Below are 24732 nucleotides of genomic sequence, written 5' to 3'. Positions count from 1 at the left end.
GATAAAAGGGGGAGCAATTTCCAGTTCGAGTTCGTATGTCATTCTATTTTGAACCTCTCTTGCCGCCGTACCAAAACAAATGCGTCATTTTGGAGCGAAAGTTTTCGAAACACTGTCTATGCCCCTGACGGGATGGACAGGACGTGTGCTACAAGTGTGCTGGTTAAAATTACTCGACAAAATTAATATTATAATGTGAATAAGTTATTGAAATATCAAGGCAACCGAGCGGCTGTGAGGATGGAGGGACTGGAGATGTCTGCGATGATTCCGGCTCTTCAGGAGCTAGCGAGGTGAGTAACCAGTGGCTAAAGATGGCTAAAGCTAACAGTTTGTGTCTCTGAAACTGCCAGAAACTGAACTGAGCCGTGTGTATTTTTACGCGTAACTTAAGATACATAATAAAGTTTCAGTAAAGTTGCACTGTGTTGGTATTTGCAGTGCCAGCGCGGCTGAGTACGAGCAGGCGGTGCAGAAACCTCGACAGATCCTCTGTCAGTTCATCGACAGGATCCTGACCGATGTGGATGTCGGTGAGTTTAAAGGAATTAAAATAAAGTAACGTTACAGGAGGTGGACACAATAACAGATATACCTCACAGCTTGGTGCAGCTACAAAAGCTCAGTTCTTTTGAATTAATGACTTTATTTCGAACCAAAGAATAAAACGTAATGTAAATAAACAAACAAAACAAAAGTACTGTGTATCTTATCCATACAGCATAATGACAGGGAGCACAAGAAGAAGTAAAGCTTATACATTCCTACCCCTTTCTCACTTTTGTCTTTTAATTCATATATTATGTCAACAAATTCCTAAATTTATTTACAACTAGTGCACAAACAACACTCCCACGTTACTTACCACCAAATTAAATAAATAATATAATAATATTGCAATCCAAATATCCCCCAGTGTTACAAAATAAATATAAACACGCTTATACAACTTTTCATCATATATAACCTGCCAAAAATATCATTTTATATAGTTTTTAAATTGATTTATTTCCGTGCCTTGTTTCAACCCACCACCAAACCCATTCCACGAAACCACCCCGAAATACTCAAACTCTTTTTAGTTGTACGAACACATTGTTTTTTAAAATTAAATTCTCCTCTTAAATTATAAAAAGGGCAAAATAATGTTCCTTCACTTTAAGCAATATATATGTGTGTGTGTGTGTGTGTGTGTGTGTGTGTGTGTGTGTGTGTGTGTGTGTTGCTTAAAATGAAAGAATGCCAGACCCCGTGCCACAGGTTGCTCTGACCTTGAGCAGTTAAGATAAAGAGAGAGTTTAGGCTTCTCAGATTTATTTGAATAATTAGTTAAGGCCTTAAGATTGCAGCTATGCAGCATAAAAAATGCAAAAATGTCATTTGGTGTTGCAGAAATATGTTTTTCTTCTTTCTATCTCTTTTATCATACTGTGACTTTTCAGATTAAAACCATCAGGGGAGGCTCCTGATCGCCACGTTGTGAACCAGCAGCTGGTTAATCACATCTGTTGTTTGTATTCTTCCAGTTGCTCTCGGGCTGAATAAGAAGTCCAGCTCAGAGCCGGCCTGTGTGATGCTGCTGGACTTTGTGCAGCACATAATCAAATCCTCCTCTCTGATGTTCGCCAATCCTGTCTGCCAGCCCGCCGAGTATCCAGACACCACGCAGAGCTGCACCGGTATGAGATGCTGGAGAAAGCTGGAATATTACTTTTTTTTTTTACATTTAAAATATCAAAAATATTCCATTCTTATCTGTATAATTTTTATTTTACGCTTTTCTTGTCCCCTCCACCTCTGATGTCTCCTCGTCCTCTCATGATTCAGACTTCAGTAAGTGGGTTGCGGTGCGTTTGCTCCGTGTGGCAGCAGCTCCAGACTGTGACATCATCCACGGGCGTGTTTCTGCCGTGCTGTGCTCTTTACTTCACACTCTGAGAGCCAGGGCGCCGTTCATCTTCAGCCGCCTCACTCAAGAGCTCATGGCTTTGGCCCAGGACCTCAGCGACTTCCTGTACGCTCATATCGCCACGCTGGCAGGACAGGGACTCACTTTGGACATTCACACAAAGATCCGATGGCCTGTAACACTCGAGTGCTTCAGTATCTCCCCAGCTTGTGCCTCCTCGTACCTCACGCCCTCTCCTCTCGTCCTCTCCTCGCCTGCTGCTCTGGAGTCGCTGACTGTAGTGACGATCGGCGTTGTAACTGACGCCCTACGGGGAGTTGTATCCCCTCACGATGTCAGCGTGGCCTGGGAGACTGCTTGTTCCTTCCTGGCTAATGGCAACACCAGGCTGAGGAAGATCTCCATGGTGATGCTGAGGCGACTGGTGGAGCTCAGAGGGTTTCCTGAGAGGCAAGGTCACGACTTCTTCACGGCCTACCTTCACTTGCTGGAAACACACTCCCACATTTACACTGCAAACTCTGATGAGAGAGATCTTTATGGCGGAGAGCTTCTTCAGCTGACTCGCTGTGTGTTTCAGTCGTCTGGTGTCTCGCACTTTGAGCCCATCTACCTCTCGCAGATGTTCGAGTGTGTTTGTACTCTTGGAGGGGCAGGTGTCAAGTTTGGCGCAGAAGTTACCGAATCCCTGTGCTTGTTGTTCAGCTTCTTGCTGACGGTTGCGGCAGTTTATGAAAGTGTGGCGTCGTTAAGAAGGCAGCGAGTCACAGAGGTCTGCAGGACGCTGGCACGCACCGTTGGAACTGAAAATCAGGCTGAAGTACGACTCTTGTTTCTCTTTTAAAAATCTCTCTCTTGGAGTGTTTGTGACATATTTTTTTCTGCCACCTTCTTTACAAGATCTGTTCTGTCTGTGTGTGTGTCTGTGTGTGTGTGTTTTTTTTTTTTTGCAGTGTGCGGAGGGGTTTCTCGGAGCTGCGCTGAGGGCTCAGACTGCTGTGGTGATGCAGAAGTCAGGAGATGGAGAGACTGCTGCCAAGAAATCCTGCAAATCTGTCACCAAGTCAGGCATCAAAAGGATAAAAACATCAGAAGCGTGAGTTCATAAACCTCAGCGCTGCAATTTACAGTTACTGTCATTCTTATTTAATATTTAGATTACTTTCTCAATTAGTTGATTAGTTGTTTGGTCTAAAAATGTCAGAAAAATATTGTTTCCATAAACCCAAAATGATGTCCTCAGATGTTGTTTTTTACACATCCCAAAGTCATTCGGTTGACAGTCATAGAGGAGGGTAGACACCAGAAAATATTCACATTTAAAAGCTGTAATCAGAGAATTTAGACTTTTTTGTTATTAAAAAATTACTCAAACCAATTCACCATTTATTAGTTTAGTTGGGGATTTATTTCGTAATTGTCAGCTGAATGATTAACAGTTTAATTGTTGTAGCTTTAAACATTCGCAGCTGTGTCCTGTTTAAGAAGTAGTCCTGAGGTTAAGTTTGAGAGTGTAAAAGACTGAATTGTTTGATATAGTACAGTGAAATACAACATAGTTTATGTGGTGTTTATTTAGTTCTCTCACTTGTGTAACAAATTGTTGAAAAATGCTTTGCTGTTTCTTCCTGAATGCCATTTTAATTCATTTTCAGACATTTGATCCTTTCTTTGATGTGTGACAGTGACAGTAGAGAATTGTTACTTGACTTGTTATTTAAATCATAATGTGTCTCTGTGTCCTCAGTGAGGTGGACATGCGTGTAGGCAGTGAGGTTTGGGCTGTGGTGAACAGTCGACTGGAAGAGCTGCTGACCTTGTTGAACTCTGGTGACCCTGAAACCAAACAGACTCTGTCAGCTCTGGAGGGTTTGGCCCTCATCCTGCACCTGGCGGCCCTCTGCGCCTCCCCCACCAGGTATAAAACCTCAAACGTTTAACCCTGCTCTCACGCTTTTTTCTTTTCATGTCTTACACACAGATGTGCTTACTTTCTAATATTTTTAAAAAGGTTTTCTCTATCAGCCAACTGCAAGAATAACCTACTTTTCTAAAGTTTTGTGACGTGTCTTTGACATGCATCATTTGTGTCTCATTGTTGACAGTCCTCCTCCTCTCCTCTGGGTGCCCACTGAGACTCTTGGCAGGGCCCTGAAGAGCTGTCAGTCAGTGTTAGAAGGAGGTCCTCAACCCGCCTCAGATCAGAACTACTTTCAGTCTGCGGTCCAGACTACTATAAGGATCCTGGACTCTGTCCTCTACCTCACAAGTAAGGACAAGTACACTAAAAAAAAACACACAATATACATGCTTTTCCTGGGGCTTTTATTCATTTTCTGTATTGTTTACTTACTATTTAATTATTATACATCGCAATGAAAGCATACTGTTTGTTATTTTTGCCATTTTTTAAAACTTTTTAGTTGTTACTCTGAAGTATATTGCAAAAATCAACCCAAAGGCATATCCTGTTAAGTGCAGTTCATTGATCACCATCTGTTTGAATCACCATGTGTCTTTGTGTTTGTAGTGAGCAGCCACGGTGAGGACGGGCTCCAACGACGAGAGTGTGCTCTGCTGTCTCTTCCCTGGGTGTGTGACAACAAGTCAGTCTCAGCCTATAAGAGCTCAGGATTCCCCTCGTGGCTGCCTGCCCTCGCCCAAAGACTCAGCTTCTGTTACTGTGAGTTTTTCTGATGCATCACAACTCCTGTGGTCGCCTGTAGCTGCATCTTTTTGTGAAGTTGGGACCTTTTTATTTTATTAACAGTTTCACCATTGCTGTAGAGTGATTTTAGGTGATTACATCAGGCTGTTTCCACTGTGAAAATGTTTGATTTGACGTCAGTTTGTGTGTGTCTTTCCAGCACCTGAGATCCAGGCAGACTGTGTGTCACTGCTGGCTCTCCTGCGTCGTGGTGTGTGTGAGACGTGGCGTGTGTTTGTGTTTTCCAAGACGCTGCAGAGTCGAGATGAGGTGGTGAGAGCGGCAGCAGTCAGGGCCTTCCCTCTGTTTCTGCACCATTTGGGAAACTCACACCACAACCTCATCAGCACCACCCTCCTGTACGCACATGTCTATCTACAAGGAGTATGATCACAACAGTCCCTTTATGATTTTATTGTGGTTATTATAAATCTTTTTATTATTATTATTTTTATGTTCATGTTGTACATTTGCAGTCCCAGGCTGGAGGACAGTTCGGAGCAGGTGAAGAAGGAGCTCGCCAGGATCATCGGTCAGCTCAGCTGTATCCAATCAGAGCTCTCCCAGCTCAGGGACACCCACACTGAGTCCACACGTCCTCCTAAGATCCTCTGCCACCAACTCAGCCTTACAACAGAGCATGCTGGGAACACTCCTCCATCCCTCAGGGCGTCTGTTGTCAGACCGTTCCTGCTCCTGCTCAAACACCAAGCTCCAAGTACTGTCAAACAAGGTATTTTATTATTTTATGCAACAGTTTCTCCCATAATGAGCTTTTCGAACATGCAAGAAGCCTAATTGATGCTGTATTCATATACGTAAATTACATTACTCTGATCCACCTGTAGATTAATTTTGAAGTGCAGTATTCTTTAATTCAGGTCATAGACTCACTGGTTTTTCTTTCTTAGCTTTCCTAGAAGCTCTGCCTCACCTCTGCCAACATGTGACTCTGATTGGTGGAGACAGCGACTCCCAGGCAGTTCTCTGCGCCCTGATTGGTCTGATGGAGGACTCAGATCCAGCGGTCAGAATACGCTTTAGCCAATCAGTGAGATTTCTGCTAACAGAGAGCGCCAGAAACTCTGAGCAGGGCTCTCTGAGTGAGGTGAGCAACTCCAGTAAAATTAAAGGACGTCATTCAGTTATTTCTGTTACTGCAAGACAAAAAGAGCGTAAAAATATTCAACAAAACTGCATTTACAGCAGCTGATTACTTAGGAAAATATGCATATTAATGCCCGTTCCATATGTTGCCTTGAAATCAAGATTTCCTCACTTTAAGTTAACCCTTTGAAACCCAAGAAAAATGGCTTATTTTCTTTCAAAACAAACACTAACTCTAACCCTTAAATATTATATTAATTCTGTAACTCAATCTTAAAAATGTAATTATGATTATTATAAATTTAGTTTTTCCCTAAATATTTTTCTGTAGCATATTTAAAAATAGTCTTCTATATCTACTTATTTTTCTTTTTCAATTTGTAGAACTTTTTTTTTTTTAGCTAATCACTCCTTGCCTGTTTTAAAAGAAATCAGACCAGTTTTCTCAGGGTTTATAGGTGTAAATATTTGTGAAAGCATCTGAAAACAGCACAAGGAAAGTAATGCCACTCCAGGTTTCAAAGGGTTAAAAGTCAAGGAGGACTTTTTCTGTTTTTTGTTTTTTGCTTGGATCATATTTGTTTTTAGTTTGACTTGTATGTATACTTGCTTTATTGGTGAGGTTGACTTTGTGTTTCCTCTTTTCAACCAAGCTCCTGGTTGCTCGTCTTAAAGAGGCGTTCAACAACGCTAAACTCAACAGGGATGACGACCTGCGCAACACTCTGATCCTCACCACTGGAGAGATTGGCAGGTACACATCACCTTTGTCTTTGCACAAGAGCACATGATAACACCACCTGCTGTGTTGCTTGTTTCCTGTGTCATTGTTATCATTCTTGCCTGTTTGATTTGAAATGTCGTCACTTTTTAATTCATGTCTTGCATCATTTTTGTCACTGAAATTTTAGCTAATAAGTAGTTTTGATTCAAATTTGTTCGTCCCTCTCGTCTCCTGTCAGAGCGTCTCAGGGTAGTTTGGTGTCGTTCTCTCTGCTGCGGCTGCTCCACTGTCTGCTGTCCAAGTCGTCCCCGGTGTCTGTCGCCGCTTACACTCAGATCAGAGCGCTGGCCAGCGCCAAAGGTCTTAAACTACAGACCCTCTTCAGTCAGTACAAGAACCCGATTTGCCAGGTAGAAAATCTTTAAAGCTGTTTTGATATCATAATATTAATATTTCATAATGAAGAAAGATTTTCCACTCACAAGATAATGAAATATTTCTTCTTCTTCTTTTCTTCCTCTTCTTCTAAACTTGGACTTGCTCATGGAGAAATTTTAAGATTCTCAGCCCAGAATACTATGATTAATAATTACATATATCAGCAATACTTTAATGATAAAAAATGTGCAGCAGGGCTGTCTGTAATGCCTTTGTTTATAATTAGTGCTTATTAGGCTTTTCCTAATGAAGCACCTTGAATTGCCTTGTTGCTGAAACGTGCTATACAAATAAACTTGCCTTGCCTAATGGAGGTTGAGACCATTCAGACTTTTAGTTTGTGTTTTGTTTTGTTTTTCTAGTTTGTCAAAAATAGTCTAAGGATAATGATCGTGGCAGAACAAGGTCTCCACATGATTGAGATTAGTTGTCATTGAAGAATAATTTGAGTTTTTTTTTTTTTTACGGTGTATATTTGCTTTACACTGGATTGCATTGAGATGTGCACCTACTTTAATTAGTTCTTTCTTCCATGTGTTTAGTTCCTGGTGGAGTCGCTGCATTCCCGTCATGCATCAGCTTTGCGGAGCACACCAGATCAGGGCAGCGAATCAGCCAATCAGAGAGAGCTGGCCCTCGACATCCTGGCTCAGATCGCGCATGCTTTCGATTTCCCCGACCTCCACCGCTTCCTCACCGTATGTCTGTTACTACGCAAAAGTATATACACAGTGTCCAATATGCTGGATGTGAAAGTATATCAATAATGTTTCATGTACATGTGTTGTACATTTTCATGTATTACTTGTATATACTGTATACAGAGGACCCTCCAGGTGCTTCTGCCCTACCTGGCGGCCAAGGCGAGCTCTACTGGCTCCGCCCTCATCCGTACCCTGGCCAATGAGCTGAAGGCAAACAGGAGAGAGATCCTGATCAACAACTTCAAGTACATCTTCAGCCATCTGGTCTGTTCCTGCACTAAAGAAGAGCTAGAGAGGGCTTTCCACTACCTACAGGTATTAATTATATTCCCATACCGAACTGTAATTGTCCACACATTAATTCAGCAGCAAAGACAATTAAATGTTGATTAAATTGGGATTAGTTATGAATTTAGATGTCATTGGCACTGTCAAAAGAATAGATAAATGTTTTTTTCCATGACGTTTTGTCAGTTTGGTTTCACCTCTTAGTACCAGCCATACAGTCATCTTTAATTAAGTATTTTTACAGAGTGAATCATTGTCCCAAATTAATAACTTGTATGATCTGAAGCTGTGTATCTCAAATGGGAGTACATGTACCCTTAGGGGTATTTGTATTTCCATTTCCCATTGAAGTATTGCAAGCGGTATGTGAGATATCTAAAAAAATGTTAGTTTAAACAATATCAGTCGTGCCTGTGGCCTCGTGCTTACGACCATATCACAGTCGTGATGATATACAGTCCAACATCACTCATCTTGTGGGATATTGATTAATTATGCGCTGGTAAGGCTGGTACTGAGCTGAAGAAATATTTCAAAGTGGGAACATTATGGAAAAAAGTTTGAGAACCACTAATATAACACAGTAGAGTTCACTCACTGGAGCAAAAGTAACCTCTGGCAGAATTTAAAGTTGAGCAGTTAGTCTTGTCTGACAAGGCTGATTAATAAAGCCAAGGCTGTCGTCCAGAGTAAACAAGCAGATTATCAGATTGATTTATGTTTGTTTTCATAATGTTCTCTCAGAGTGAGACAGAGATTGAACTGGGCTCGCTGCTGAGGCAGGACTTCCAGGGTCTTCACAACGAGCTGCTGCTGCGCCTGGGAGAACACTACCAACAGGTACACACACACACACACACACACACACACAAACACACACGCAGTCAGTCTTTTTAAGCATATTCATGAGCGCAAACATGTCAATAATGAATTAAATGATTTGATTTAAAACAAGTCATTGATCACTTTGTGTTTCAACATTTCTGTGTAGGTATTTAACGGTCTGGCAATCCTGGCTTCCTTTGCGTCCAATGATGACCCGTACCAGGGTCCCCGAGACATCACCACCCCAGAACGCATGGTATGTGTCAGAATGAAATGTGCTGTCACTGCTTTATCTTGCGCTTTGACTTTATTTATTTTTGTATTTCATATTTTGTGCTCACCTGACCTGTTGTAAAATTACAACAGGATCTCAGTCCCAAAGGATTTGATACAGACACAGTGCATCTATCGTCATGGCCCGCACACACACACACACACACACACACAAACTAGGGATCTTTTTTGGACTTTGACAAACTGTACATGAAATCCACATTTTATAGACAAAAAATATAGAACGGTTATTCAATAATGAAACAAATATTTGTTGCCTCATGCAAGCAACTGACAACAGTAATTTTTATACATATTGTCCTGCTGAGGAAATATTATAATTATCAAAAACTAAGTCAGGGTTCATGTACAATGAGGGGGTGATTTTTGCAAAATAAACTCCAACAGGGTGATGCATGCCTTGTGTTACCCTGAGGAGATTTACTCGATTATAACGACCCTCTCTCTGTAAACTATCCCATTTATTACACAGCTACCTACATAAGAAATCAATAAAGTGACACAAAAAATGTATTCAAAAATGGTTTAGTAATTTTAAAATTACTTTATTGCTTCCCCTAAGCGTCTATGATCAGAACTGCGTCCATAGCAACAGTCTGTCATTCACAGCAGCAGCTTGCTGTTCAGAAATAACAGACCTTACAGAGCTGTCATTGACCAATCAGAATCAAGCATTCAACAAAGCTGTGCAATAATAATCAATAATCACCTCTCTTTTTTAACTTGTGTGACAGGCGGACTACCTGCAGCCGAAGCTGCTGGGAATTCTCGCCTTCTTCAACATGCAGCTGCTCAGCTCCAGCGCAGGAGAGAAGGACCGCAAGAAGCTGGTGTGTGATCCACTGTCGACAGCTACTTTCATATTTCGAGTGTATCGATTCAGTAAAAGACAGTTCACAGAACAACAGTTTGAGATTGTTCGCAGCATTATTGTATCTGATTTGGCGAATATAGTTGTTGTGTACAGTCTGCTGAGCTCGTGGAGTGTAAAAGAAATTGTCTGCCTGTTTTTCTGTGCAGGCTTTGACCAGTGTGATGGCTCTAATGCGACTGATGGGCTCCAAACACATCAGCTCTGTCAGAGTGAAGATGATGACGACGCTCCGAACAGGCCTCCGATACAGAGAAGACTTTCCTCTGCTCTGCTGCCAGTCAGTACACACACACACACACACACACACACACACACACACTCACACACACTTCAACATCACAAGTAAACTGAAAATCTGTGGTATATTTTTGGTTCTTATTTTGTGTATTAAAAATATTTATGAATACACATTTCACACTCAGCTCCCTGACTTAGGCAAAGACCCTTTCTAACTGTATGATTACATACTTGATTGAACTTTAAATAATTCAACTATCTTTGTCTTTTTATTTATGCCACAATCCTGTGGGATGATCTCAGACCCCTGCTTCTGCTTCTGTGTGTTTATTGCTCTCTTCCTGTGTGGACAGGACGTGGGAGTGTTTTGTGAAGAGTGTGGAGCCGGCACATTTGGGCCCTCTGCTGAGTCATGTTATTGTTGCACTCCTTCCCCTGATCCCACAGCAGCCCAAAGAAACTGCTGCTATTATCAGCTTCCTCATACTGGACAACAGGTAACAAACACAAAAAAAGTTTAAAAATGATCATGCTCGGTGTATGCAGAAATTTACTAATGAAAACATACAAATTGTCACTTTTTTCCTGCTTTATAAAATACAAATATTCATGTTGAAACAACATTTAATTACCTCAAAACTACTACATGGGTAGCAGTATTTCTGCACTGATTGTGAAAAAGACAAAAAGAAGGGGCAAAAAAAGTACTGCGATTAATAACAACACTTAATTGCAGACTTTCTATAGCAGTGATCTAATTTTGTCGATTTCCTACAGGGAAGAAGTAAACGACTACCTCCATGAGATATACTTTCTGCCAGATCACCCTGAGCTGAAAGACATCCACACTGTTCTGCAGAACTACAAGAAGGTCAGTATGTTTAAGATGTTCTGGCATTGAAGTAAATAAAGGAAGCAGGCAGTGATCAAACATTTTTTACTATTTCAAGTTTTACTATAAAAAGTTATAAATTATGCTTATAAGATAAAGATAGCTGCTGTTTTGTAACTGCTCTTCTCCAGTTCTTTATTTATTTATTTGTAATTAGTTTACTTTTATCATATCATTATTTTCCGTATGTTCATTTTTGTGTTTTCTGTGACATTGTAATTGTTTTTTCAGTTTTCTGCCTCTCCCTGCACTGTATTTTTGTTGCTTTTATCATTTTGTGCAAAAATGAAAACATAAAGAAACTAAACACACTTTGAATGGTAATACTGTATGTTTGATTCCATCCAGCTGACGGCGAGCAGCAGTGACCTGGCCGCAGCGCTGCAGCTCTCCATGAGAGCCGTTCAACATGAAAACGTTGACGTTAGGATTCATGCACTGACCAGCCTCAGGGACATGATGCACAGCAAGCAGGTACACAAACACACACACCGATTAACAACCTCCAGAGGACCAGACACAAAGCTTCTCTTTTTGCAAGAAATAATAGAATTTCTTATGGGAATCGATAAAGTAAACCAGTTAACTGTTTACTTTTTCCACTGTTCAATGCATCTCCTTTAGTGACTACTATGTGCACACATAGTACGTGATGTACGTGATGTTAAATACGTGATTATACAACATATTTCAACACTGCGTTGCCTCTTAAATCAGGTTTCATAATGTTGATGATCATTCTTTTTTACCATAAAGCTGCTGTTTACTGACATGTCTTAACTTCCCATAATGTTCTGCAAATCATAAATATGTAATTTTTTGTGTCGTGTGCTGCAGGACTGGATGCTGCGGCAGGTCTGCGCGAGTGAGGCGGTGGAGCCGGTCATCTCCAGCCTGGTGTCAGTGCTGCTGAAGGGCTGCCAGGACTCGTCCCCAGAGGCCAGGCTCCTCTGTGGGGAGTGTCTCGGGGAGCTGGGGGCCGTGGATCCCGGACGTCTGGACCTGTCTCACACGCACACCCATGGGGACCGCAACACCTTTGTGGTAAGCTGGACAAAAAAAAAAAAAGATTCTCCTAAAATAGAACATCTCTGTAAGAAATGTCAAAGTTTATTTCTCTGTGAACAGAGTGGAGTTGATGATCCCAACTTCGCCTACGAGCTGCTGACTGAACTGACCAGAACATTTCTGGCGTACGCTGATAACGTCAGAGCACAGGACTCTTCTGCTTATGCAGTTCAGGTCTGAAAGCTTGTGCCTTTCTGTCTTTTTTTATTGACTCATGTCTGGTCTGTAATAAAACTGTTTGGGCATGTGCACTGTAGGAGCTGCTGTCCATCTTTGAGTGTCGTGAGGGGCGAACTGACTCACCGGGGCGACGTCTGTGGAGAAGATTCCCAGAGCAGATTCAAGAAATACTGGAACCACATCTCAACAGCAGGTATTCAAGTTTACACACACACACACACACACAGACTTACAGCTCATGTACACATGTAATAATTTAGGAGACCAGGTCCCTGGAGTAAAGGTTATTCTTCTTTGTCCTCTCTCTCTGACTGCTCCTGTCCTCCTTCTCTGTCTTCAGGTATAAGAGCAGTCAGAAGGAGGTGAACTGGTCTCAGCTGAAGAAGCCTGTGTACCTAAGTGAAAGAGGCAGCAAATTCTCTGACTGGTCGGCCACGTGGGCTGGATACCTCATCAGCAAGGTGGGCTCATTTATCTTTCACTGTCTTTTGCAGAACCAGACACACATCTAATGCATCTTTTTTTAGTTTAGTTTAATTTAGTTTCCTTGTGTTTAGTTTATTTGCACACAATTAAAATCCTGATGCATTAAAAGAAAAAAAAATGTGCCGGGAGAGGTCAAGAAGCCAGAGGCTAATACAAATGGCCCCCCTAAATTCACATTTTACAGAAAAATGCAACAAAAGATAAAGCAACTGGTTTCCTGTGTTTTAGGTGAGACATGAGCTGGCCAGCAGAGTGTTCACCTGCTGCAGTTTCATCATCAAACACGACTACAAGGTCACAATCTACCTGTTGCCTCACATTCTGCTCTACATGCTGCTGGGCTGCACACCTGCAGAGCAACAAGAGGTAAGGACACATACACCGTTATCACCTATAAAAGAAGTGAATCCAGGTTTTTGGGTTTGTTTTCTTATGGCGATAATAACACGCCTCCTTCCAGGTGACAGAGGAGATGCTGGCCGTGCTGACAGCAGGGGATGGACGAGGTCAGGAGACGGCTTCTAGCCTATCGCAGCTCAGCACTCAGACTGTGTTCAGTATGATTTCTCACCTCACACAGTGGAGCCGCCACATCCTCTACTCCAAACCCAAACACAACGGTTAGTTATACATTTCACCGTTGCACAAGTCTCTACTCTCTGGGATTTCACTGCAGTGCTGAAATATAACAGTCAGAGTAAATTAATTGACGTTATTGACCTCATTTGTTTTGTAAATTTGCATTTAGAAAATGCAATCGCCTGTTTTGTGTATGTCAGTGACAACAGAACAGACAGTTGTTTACAGAAAAGTTTATGATTAGTTTGGAAATAATTGCATCTTTATTTTAATTAACTGAATATGAATGCATGTATCCTTGTCATTCACTAACCTGCATGATTTTCTGACACTGGAGATAAGATAAAAATGTGTCATTACAGAGAGCGGGGAGTATCAGCGCGTGGTGGCGTTTCTGAGGAGCATCCCACAGGACGTTCTGGCTAAGGCCTCTCTACGATCCAAAGCGTACACTCGTGCCCTCATGCACTTTGAAGCATACATCTTAGAAAACAAAGAGAACATCCAGGACCATCTCACCTTCCTGCAGGTTTGACAACAAGTGAACTTTCTTTAAGGTATATGTTGTTGCTAAAATGTGTGCTTATTTCCTCAGATGTTTTTAGATTTAAATAAAAAAAACAAGTGGCTGGGAAACATCTTGTTAAGGAGCTGGATGCTTAGAAACATGTTGATATATGTTGATGCCTCATTAAATTTTTTTAAAACCATTTGACTACAGAAAATATTAGAAAATAAAGGTAAAAAAAACATTACAGTTTGGTTTACGGATGAATAAATGTGAATCGAACAGGAATCAGAAATGGTTGTGATTGGCTGTTGCAGACGCTGTACGCTGCCATGCACGAACCTGATGGAGTGAGAGGGGTCAACGCCCTGAGGAGAGAGGAGCCGTCGCTACGGGAACAGATACTTGAGCATGAGAGCATCGGCCTGCTGCGAGATGCGACAGCGTGCTATGACCGGGCCATACAGCTGGAGTCAGACCAGGTACACACACATATATACACACACACGCGCAAGCTGCTTTTTAAACGGTTGTAATCTCTGTAATTCTCACTGTATTTCATCATTTAGATCGCTCATTATCATGGAGTAATGACCTCGATGCTCGGCCTGGGACAGCTGTCTACAGTCGTCACTCAGGTCAATGGAGTACTGGCCAACAAGTGAGAATTACACACACACGCACACACACACACACGCACACACACACACACACACACACACACACACACACACACACACACACAGACATTATGGCCCATCTCATTTACATTTACAGGCACAAAATATTTCCTTTTATCTTTTACCTTGACCTCTTGCTGGTCTCTAAACTCATGTATTTTATTTTACTTAGATAACATGTATGTCAGTGAAAGTCCACTGAATGTTGCTATATATTGACGCATTTAGGCCTCAGTGGAAGTCAGAGCTGAACACCTACAGAGTGGAGGCAGCCTGGAAGCTCGGACAATGGGACCTGCTGGAAGATTATCTGAGTTCAGGTAATAAAATACACAGATCGTCCATGAAAGCTGCAATGATTCATTGGTGATATGGTAGGAATAGATATCTTGTCAAAACATAAAATTTAATGACTAAGTTTTGCACTACCATTGTGTCTCCAGATCGTCAGTCCAACACCTGGGGCGTGCGTCTCGGCCAGTTACTGCTGTCAGCTAAGAAGCAGGACGCTGAGAGTTTCTATGAGAAGCTGAAGCTGGTGAGGAAGGAACAGGTCGTCCCGCTGTCTGCAGCCAGTTACGAGTGTGGAACCTACCAAAGAGGATACGAGTACATCATCAGGTCTGTGTCTCTGTAGGCAGGTTTCCATTAACCCTCAAACTGAAATTGCGAATATAAAATACACCTAATGGGGACATGCTAATTTGGAAAAAACTAAAAAAAGTTTTTACCCTGACATGAGGTGGTATTTAAGGTGATTCAAAAAAGCCATATTTCCCAAAACTGCAATGGAAACCCTTTTTTTCGCTTTATAGGTCACATGATGCTATGGCTATGTGCTTGTCGGTAGGAAATGGCTCCCTCATGATGCAGCAGGTGCTACAAGAGGTGTTAGTGCATCACATAACTCTTCAAAAGTTCAGTGGATCATCTGGAAGTTTTGAATCGAATTTCCTCTGTAAAATTGTGGACTCTCAGTTCCCAGAAATCCCTCATATGCACTTGCTCCCACGTAAAATGGGCTTGCCTTTCCATTTTCGCTCGCGTAACCTGCCTACGTCATCTTCAATTGGAAATAATGGCGGCTAGTTTGGTGGTTGCGATTGAAGGAAAGCTGCTGAACATCCATGGCCATGCTTTTTGGAATGTTTTTCTGAGAGAAGTCACATTATATCACTCAACGGAAACGCATTCATCTTGCAATTGTGTTTTAACATCAGACATTTTGAAACCATCAAAAGCATCGTCTTTTGTTTTTCTGGTAGATTCCTGGTTGTCACTAGCCATAACTTGTAAATCAAAAAACTCTGATTGTCTTTTTAGGCTGCATGTGCTCAGTGAGCTGGAGCACAGTTTTACCGAGCTGCAGAAACAGAAGGAAAGCTCCGCCCCCAGCCTTACCCAGCTACCTCCTCATTGGTCAGATCGACTGGAGATGACCCAGAACTCCTTTCGGGCCAAGGAGCCAATCCTGGCCCTCCGCCGTGCCCTGCTCAGCCTGGCACCACAGTAAGGACATAGAAACATCTGCAGGCAAATAAGCACGCGTTATCATATTAATAATTTCTTTTAAGTTAATATTTAAACATTTCTTGTGTATGTGCCTCGTTCGTTATAGCCGTTGCTGCAGCTCTGCACCTTGAACTTATTTGACAGAGAATAACTTGTGCACACGTTGTCTTGCCTTGAAATCAGGGAGAGTACAAGATTGTGCATTATTTCATATTTCTGTGTCTTTTTTGTTTACTGTTGAATAAAAGCTGTCCGAGCTCCTGACTAAGATGTAAATCTGAAGAAAATCTGTCAGTTATGCAGGCCACGTCACAAATCTGCCCCTTGTGTTTGCTCTGCAGGCCGATGAGTAAGGAGCTGGTCGGGGAGTGCTGGCTGCAAAGTGCCCGGGTGGCCAGAAAGGCCGGACACCACCAGACTGCCTTCAATGCTCTGCTGAATGCAGAGAACACAAACCTGGCCGAGCTGGTCACCGAGAAGGCAAAGTGGCTTTGGTCCAAGGTATAACAGACACTTTTAACATAATTGCTTGTCTAAATACACGATCAGCATCTCTTCTAGAAAGCTGACCCCGTTTTGCACCTGTTTTACTAAGAAAGAAAATCCTGTACGCTCTCCAGCTTACAGCTGACATATTTATTGAATGAAAAACAAAATGCTGTTTCTGGCTGCTAGACCGAAACATGATTCTTTTCAGAGATTCTCTTCAGCGCCTGTTTTACTACTCAAACTTTCACTAAAATGCATATTATTGTCAGCTGATGCATGTTGGAAAATATCAGATTGTTAAACAACCTCCACCATTTGTGCATTCCTATTTATGTTTCATTTTTTTGAGTGAGGAAAAGATGTTCGAACACACAAATGCTCAAAACAAACCCACCTGTGTTGTGTTGTCAGGGCGATGTACACGAGGCTCTGATCGTCCTGCAGAAAGGCGTGGCTCAGTGTTTCCCTGACGATCAGCCTCTGATGGACTCTCGCAGCCTGCAGACCAAAGGCAAAGCCATGCTGCTGGTCGGGCGCTTCATGGAGGAGACGGCCAACTTCGAGTCCAACGCCATCATGAAAGCATACAAGGTAACAGCCATGATGTTTGTAGAGTGAACCACTGTGCAAGACGTCAGAGGCTTTGATTAACACTGTCAGTTAGTTAAAAAATAATACCAACAAATAAATAAAATGGACAAAAATGGACAGTTTGACATTTTGTCCATTAAAATGTGTAGAAAGCCTGATAACTCCTTGTCTGAAGCTGCCCATTAGGAATGTTCAAACATTTATCTTTTGGACACCGCCTTTAAAGCAAAGGTGGAAAAATACTAATTGTAATAGATCAATTAATCAATCAATAGAAAAATAATGGAGATGCCAAACATTTCTTGTTCCAACTTTTTTTCTTTGTCTTTGTGTGATAAAGAACAGAATTTCTTCAGGTATGTTTTTATGAAATAAAGACGAGCATTTTTCATTAATTTCCAACATTGTACAGCTCAAGTGAAAACAGTTGTTGCCTCAAGCAATAACGCAAAAACATTTTTAAGATGCAGCTCCACTTTAAAGTGTGTTTTATGTGTTTTTTAGGATGTGACCAACCTTCTGCCTGAGTGGGAGGATGGAAACTTCTACCTGGCCAAGTACTATGACAAAGTGATGCCAATGGTGACTGATAACAAGCTGGAGAAACAGGGGAACCTCATTCGATACATTGTCACATACTTTGGAAAGTAAGGACGATACCCAGCCTTTCAGACTATAATCAAAGCTGAGAAAACGCTGTCATGACTTACTTTACTCTACAGTGCCTCATTCGTTTCTTAATTATTTTTTTCCCCTCTCAGAGCCTTGCAGTTTGGAAACCAGTACATCTACCAGGCCATGCCTCGCATGCTGTCCCTTTGGCTCGATTTTGGAGCCAAAGTGTGTGATTGTGAGAAAGGTGGGTGGCCACTAGTGACTGTAAGTGTGAAACAAAGAAATAAACAGGACGGTTAGATGCTTCCCGGGTTTCCATTAGCAGTTCCATCACTTTATGCCAGTTTATTTTTTAAGAACTGCTAACAGCAGAGACAGAAAAATATGTTTACACATTCAAATACCATCCTCACATCCCTCCACCACAGCGGGGCGCACGGACAGACAGATGCGTCAGGAGCTCGGGAAAATCAACGTGGCGGTGAGCGAAAACTGTGCCAACTTGGCGCCATACCAGTTCCTGACCGCCTTCTCCCAGCTCATCTCCAGGGTGTGCCACTCCAGCGACGAGGTGTTCACCGTCCTCATGACCATCGTGGCCAAAGTCTTTCTGGCGTACCCCCAACAAGCCATGTGGCTAATGGCTGCTGTCTCCAAGGTAGGAGTGTGTGTGAGTGTGTGTGTGTGTGTGTGTGTGTGTGTGTGTGTGTGTGTGTGTGTGTGTGTGTGTGTGTGTGTTTCTTTCTGTCATCTTCATAATAATACAGGCTTTTTGTATTGAATCTATGCAGTTTCACTTTTTAAGGCATGTTTAGGAACTCCTTATCCCTATTTGTTTGCATATTTTCACATCTACTAGAAGTGTTTATACCAAATTCATGCCACTGTGTGTGAACTCTGACTTTGGTGTGTTAATATCTGTTTTTTCCTTTAAAGGATCAGTTCCCTTTACAAACATTACAAAGCTCTTGTACTATATTTGTTGTGATTGACCGACCAGATGATTTTGCAGCTGCATAAACTCACAACACTACTGCATTGCTTTTCTAAATAAAATATCACATCAAATTTTTCAGTCTTCCTACCCCATGCGAATGAACCGATGTAATCAGATCCTTAAGAAAGCAATAAGCCTCAAACCGTCTCTGGAGAAATTCATCGGAGACGCCACCAGGCTGACTGACAAGCTGCTGGAGCTCTGCAACAAGCCGGTACACACACACACACACACACACACACACACACACACACACACAGAATTTTATATATTACATGAAAATATACTAATTTTTTTAATTGCAAACTACAGTAATCTTTGTCTTATGAAGTGCCATCTAAACTGTTTTGTTTTTTATTCATAACCTCAAAATTTGAGGTTATTAATTTTTTTCATCTTAAGCTTTATTTATTTATGCATACAGTTTAGATTGACAGCGCACATCAAAAAACATTTCTGACAATTTAGGCAATTTGATTTGAAATTTTTCAACTCTAGTCCCTGGGAAGGTGTGATGACAACCAAAAAAACATGAAATGCATTGAAATGGGAACAGCACTACTGTGCATACATCTGCACATTAACGTGTTTAAAACATGGACAACAATACATAAAACATGAAAACCATTCACACTTCAGATTGTCTTTTAGTTATGACTTTAAATATTTTTTAGATGAACAATATGTGTCACACTCTCTAGGTGGTAAATGTGTAATAATACTGAATATGAAAGACATCAAAATGCATATAAGTGTAAGTTCATTGTTAAATAATACAGCATGAGTTTATATTGACGTGTAAGGTTCTATTCATTTTATAAATGCATGTTGTTTTATCGTCAGTTTCAATGGAGTGTGGAGTCACAACATAAAAATATAGTTCCTTGCATACAATACTTCAAACACTCACTATAAAATCCTTGAGAATGAAAATGGATCAACACATTTTATCAGTAACAAGATTAGATTAGATCAAATAAACATCTGTTGAATGCTTGCAGTAAAAGAGGAACACAAATATATAAAGTTAGAAATACATACATAGATGTGTAACTGTGTCTTTCAGGTGGATGGTAACAGCACCACCCTCAGCATGAGCGTTCACTTCAAGCAACTCAAACGTTTGGTGGAGGAGCCGACCTTCAGCCAGATCCTCATCCCGCTGCAGTCAGTCCTCATCCCCACGCTGCCCTCCACAGGCGGGACGAACACACAGCACGACGCCTTCCCCGGACACTGGGCTTACCTGGACGGCTTTGAAGACTCTGTAAGAGAAAGGGAAAGAGGGTGTTGATGGTTGTCATAATTATTTTTGTAGGGAGGTTCCCAATGACAAAAAGCATTTTCTGAAACATTTTTTAGCCAAAGTCAAAGTAAAAAAAAAGTCAGAAGTTCTTTATTGTTCTAAAACGACAAAAGAGCACAGCATGTCCCGGGTATGTAAAACAAGTATTTAAAAGATACTAATAATTAGTGATAAAAAATAAAAGATATTTTTTTAAAATTAATTAATAACAATAATAAATATATTAATAAAAGGCACACCAGATAAATAACATATAATAAAGGACACGGGGTAGTCATAAAGCAACATTATCTGTTTTCCTGGCAACCCTAAACCTGTTTTTGTGTGTGTGTGTGTGTGTGTGTGTGTGTGTGTGTATATGTGTGTGTGTGTATATATATGTGTATATATATATATATATATATATATATATATATATATATATATATATATATATATATATATATAAATATATATATATATAGGTGGAGATCTTGGCCTCCTTACAGAAGCCTAAGAAGATCAGTCTGAAGGGTTCAGATGGGCGGAGCTACACCATGATGTGTAAACCTAAAGACGACCTGAGGAAGGACTGCAGACTCATGGAGTTCAACTGCCTCATCAACAAGGTGTGTGAAAATGAAACAACGTACCACCTTGAGTTATCAGTTTACTAAGTTTACCTGTGCAACTTTTGTAGTTATATTGGAAGTTAATAATCTGTCCCCTTTGTGTGTATGAAATAAAAATGTGTTTTTACTCCAAGTTCATACAGACATAGTCATGAGCTCCGAACACTAGTGACTAAAAAATAACCAAGAAATCAAAAAGGGAGTGTGCAAAATAGAAATAATAAGTAAACAGCAATTGCCAGAAGAAAAATTTCTAGTATGTTTATATGATCAGCTTCTTTAAAAAAGTAAAGGAAGAAAATTGTCTTGTATAGGAGTACATATGGACACATTTACATTTATATGTAATACATTGTGCTTTTACAACAACAGAAAAATGGCCAAAAAAAACAGTGAAATACAGTAAATTGATGACATCTACTGACAATTTATGAAGAGTGAAAGCTGGTTTGTCATCTCTAATATCATTGTTTTAATTTTACATCAACAAAATTCCACCTTTTTCTTTAAGAAAAGTTCTCACTGTTGTATCAGTCAGTTTCTCTATGGATTGCACCTGCTAATTCTTCGTTTAGATGACATGTTTTACCTGATACATGAGTATATTAAATTGGTATCTTAAAAGTAAATTTTGGATCTTTTGAATTGGCGTTGTATGAGGTACTTAATTATAGTCAGTGTATTACCTGCTGTAGATGACTGTACACCGACTACACACACTAACTGGATAAGTCAACCCCACTTCAAAAAATCCAAACTTTACCTTTACGTCTACAGTATATCAGCAAAATGTGTTTCCACACTCTTAGTCAGCAGTATTTATAGCATGTGTAAATGTTTTCTGTCCACGTTTTGTATTTGTAGTGCCTACGTAAAGATGCAGAGTCGAGGCGGAGGGAGCTACACATCCGCACCTACGCTGTGATTCCTCTCAACGAGGAGTGCGGCATCATCGAATGGGTCAACAACACCGCCGGACTTAGACACATTCTCACCAAGCTGTATAAAGAGAGAGGTACACTCCTACACAAAGCCTAAAAACAGAAGAAGAGATAAACAAACCATCAGTGTAAGAAATGCTATGAAATAATGTATTTGGTCATTTTTGTATGTGTGTTTTTAGGCATCTACTTGTCAGGTAAAGAGCTCAGAAAGCTCATTCTACCAAAGACGGCTCCTTTTGAGGAGAAGCTACGAATCCACAAGGAGGTGCTTTGTGCTCGACACCCCCCTGTATTCCACGAGTGGTTCCTCCGAACTTTCTCTGACCCAACATCATGGTACAACCCGTACAATTACATTTATGAGGGCCTCTGTTTCAAAAGTATTCTCAGTAATGTAATTTTGTCATCACAGTTGAGAGGAGCAGTTGCAGCTCTGGATTTTAAAATGTAGTTTTTCGATGGTTATACATTTAGAAAGGGTCCAGTTCAGGTTTGAAGTTTCTTTAAGGATCAAGTTGAATTCAGAATTGAATTCTCATGTAATGTCGCTCACTGTGTGTGTTTACAGGTACAGCAGTCGCTCTGCGTACTGCCGCTCCACTGCTGTGATGTCCATGGTGGGCTACATCCTGGGTCTGGGCGATCGCCACGGAGAAAACATCCTTTTCGACTCTTTCACTGGAGAATGCGTTCACGTTGATTTCAACTGCCTCTTCAATAAGGTTTGCGTTTGTCACAAATTGTCTGAAAAATATTAATAATTAGGAGTCATTCAAATTATAAATATTTCAATGGAGGTACTACCTTAAATAATTGGATAGATCTGACAATGGAGATTTACATGATGGAAAAGATTAATTTCTTTTTGCAATGAAGCATGGACCTTTTTGTAAGACTCTGGGAGAAATGGGTACGATATGTCAAGCCTCTGAGGCCTGACTTTTTTGGGATGATAACTCGAGGGAACATTCTTAACTTTTTGATTGTTGATTCTGTTGGATTGCCACAAGCATTTTATTTTATTGTATTTTACTTTATTTGGTTTATCTCTACCTCTCTGGGATGTTAAAAAAAGGGGGAAATGTTGTATGGACAGATGTAAGATTAGTCAAAGATGAAGGTGAGACCTTTGAGAGGTCATGAAACTTTTTTTTTCTTTTTTTTTAAGTGGGTCAAATATGACTATAACTGCTAAATGTTTATTTAGGCTGTTATAAAAATGTGCATCTGTCACAGGCCTCTTGATGTCACAAATACAGATAACGACATTGTCTGTTTGATTACATTGAAACTAAAAAAAAATCTTTCCAACAAAATCATCTAAAAAATCACTAAAATTGTTTTATATATTGTTTTCATGTGCCAGCTTTTCTGTTGGCCCTGCGTTTCTATAATGCACCTTCTTTCCTTCTCCACTAGGGGGAGACATTTGACGTGCCTGAGGTGGTTCCCTTCCGTCTGACCCAAAACATGGTCCACGCCATGGGGCCCATGGGCATCGAGGGTCTCTTCAGACAAGCCTGTGAGGTCACCCTGAGACTGATGAGAGATCAGAGAGAACCACTCATGAGGTAAATAATATTATTGTCAAACAATGCTGTAAAACACTGTTTCATAATCTGAGTGTTTGCATTAAATGTGGTACATAAACAAAGCAAAAGGTATGCTTGAAAAATCCTGGAAGTACAGAAAGGGGTATAGTTTAACAATTATTCAACTTGTTTTTCTCTAACACAAATTTATAAAGTTACTCTCTTTTTAAAAAAAATAAACTTTTAACTTTTCCTCTAAGTGTACTCAAGACCTTCCTTCATGACCCGCTGGTGGAGTGGAGCAAACAAGCCAAAGGACTTTGTAAAGCTCAGGCCAACGAGACAGGAGAGATAGTCAATGAAAAGGTGCATTTTTTTAAGAAATGTTGCCACTGAACGTTTGTTTACATGCCTTTAGAGCCACGTGCACATCTAAATATAACCTATAAATGTAAAAGTGTTACTGAATAGTCTTGAATTTTAACCCCTCTTTTCTCTGCCAGGCCAAAACCCATGTGTGTGACATCGACCAGCGTCTGCAGGGAGTAATAAAAAGCAGGAACAAAGTGCTAGGTCTACCTCTGTCCATAGAGGGACACGTCCACTACCTCATACAGGAAGCAACAGACGACAAACTGCTCTGTCAGATGTATCTGGGCTGGGGGCCATACCTGTAAAACACAGATCTTAGTTTATAGAATGAGAGGTAAGCTTTTTGAAGTCAATTCAGCATAAGTTAAAGGTGCTTTCCTGTGGTCAAATGCCTATGCAAGACAACTTTAAGTGCTCTCTGAGGTGACTGCAAGTATAGCAGGTGCAAAAAAAAATTGCACAAAAAGTTTGTAATACTGACGCATGTCCTCCACTCATGACTGTTTGCTGAAGAGCTCTTTAGCATGTATTTTTTGTTCAAGTACTTCCAAACTGTTTAGTTTCCTGTTTTCTGGAAACAAAGAATATATTTGGTTTATTTCTGTACATTCTCTTGTAATAAATAATGTGTTTTGCAGATTTGATTTTCTAGGTAAATGTGTAAGAAGTGTCGTCTAATCTCTTAACCCTCCTTTGCGTTTCTCACAGATTGTTTTAATCCCCTCTGTGTGTGTGTTTCTCTTCCTGGCCAATAAGCTGACTATTTTCACAGGAGGACCAACTGGAGCAAAGTGTTTGCTCATTTAAGCCCTAAAGAGGCTGAGGAAGACTGGCAGAGGATATTAGTATGAAGTAAACAAAGTGATATTTCTTTAAAGTGAGCAAGATTTTTATCATCCAGTCATGAGTGCAGACAGTCAAAAGGTCTCAGTATTTTTCATTATTACTTTTCTTTTGTTTGTCAATGCCTGGCTGCTGTTTAAGATTTATTTTGGATAGAAGTCTTAACAAATGAAGAGGAACTTTCCAAACCAGCACTGGAAATTGACCATTTTTGAGGATGTCAACAAGTGACTTTTGTCTTTTTGCATTATGGCATGATCATCTTTGAACAAGCGTGCTTAAGTTTCTCTCTGGGAAAACAAGTTGCATTTTGCAGCGATATTGTTTTCTTTTTATATCGTTTTAGATTATTTGTGTTTCCTTATTGAGTGGCATAGTTGTGAAGGAATTGTCTTATTACTTAATGGCAAAATAGTCTTT

At 40.6% G+C, this 24732-nt stretch overlaps 1 protein-coding gene across 1 annotated transcript; it reads left to right on the top strand.

Moving 5' to 3' along the window:
* Nucleotides 1–100: 100 nt before the first annotated feature.
* Nucleotides 101–24113, top strand: atr (ATR serine/threonine kinase). Its single transcript, XM_042500875.1, has 48 exons — nt 101–293; nt 442–533; nt 1527–1679; nt 1828–2729; nt 2863–3005; nt 3657–3827; nt 4015–4178; nt 4440–4592; nt 4777–4975; nt 5093–5349; nt 5528–5724; nt 6377–6477; nt 6686–6857; nt 7428–7583; nt 7710–7904; nt 8622–8717; nt 8869–8958; nt 9731–9826; nt 10017–10147; nt 10461–10604; nt 10885–10978; nt 11348–11473; nt 11837–12043; nt 12128–12241; nt 12325–12440; nt 12588–12708; nt 12962–13099; nt 13194–13353; nt 13675–13841; nt 14138–14302; nt 14390–14481; nt 14729–14820; nt 14944–15121; nt 15824–16009; nt 16354–16513; nt 16913–17092; nt 17597–17739; nt 17854–17951; nt 18136–18365; nt 18784–18918; nt 19771–19971; nt 20475–20618; nt 21486–21636; nt 21745–21901; nt 22134–22287; nt 22985–23136; nt 23358–23463; nt 23601–24113. Exons 1-48 carry the CDS (start codon nt 241–243, stop codon nt 23772–23774), a joined length of 7806 nt encoding a protein of 2601 aa, XP_042356809.1. The 5' UTR covers nt 101–240; the 3' UTR covers nt 23775–24113.
* The last annotated feature ends 619 nt before the right edge of the window (nt 24114–24732 follow it).

Source organism: Plectropomus leopardus, chromosome 14 (genome assembly GCF_008729295.1).
Source record: "Plectropomus leopardus isolate mb chromosome 14, YSFRI_Pleo_2.0, whole genome shotgun sequence".
Lineage (NCBI taxonomy): Eukaryota > Metazoa > Chordata > Actinopteri > Perciformes > Serranidae > Plectropomus > Plectropomus leopardus.
Note: the sequence above shows the minus strand (reverse complement) of the source record. Positions and strands in the feature narration are given on the sequence as shown.

Excerpts from the sequence above, each read along its gene's own strand:
- atr (XM_042500875.1), top strand. The coding sequence starts at position 241 with ATGGAGGGACTGGAGATGTCTGCGATGATTCCGGCTCTTCAGGAGCTA. Across the intron at positions 6,478-6,685 it reads ACCACTGGAGAGATTGGCAG|AGCGTCTCAGGGTAGTTTGG; the intron begins GTACACATCACC and ends GTCTCCTGTCAG. Across the intron at positions 14,482-14,728 it reads AATGGAGTACTGGCCAACAA|GCCTCAGTGGAAGTCAGAGC; the intron begins GTGAGAATTACA and ends TGACGCATTTAG.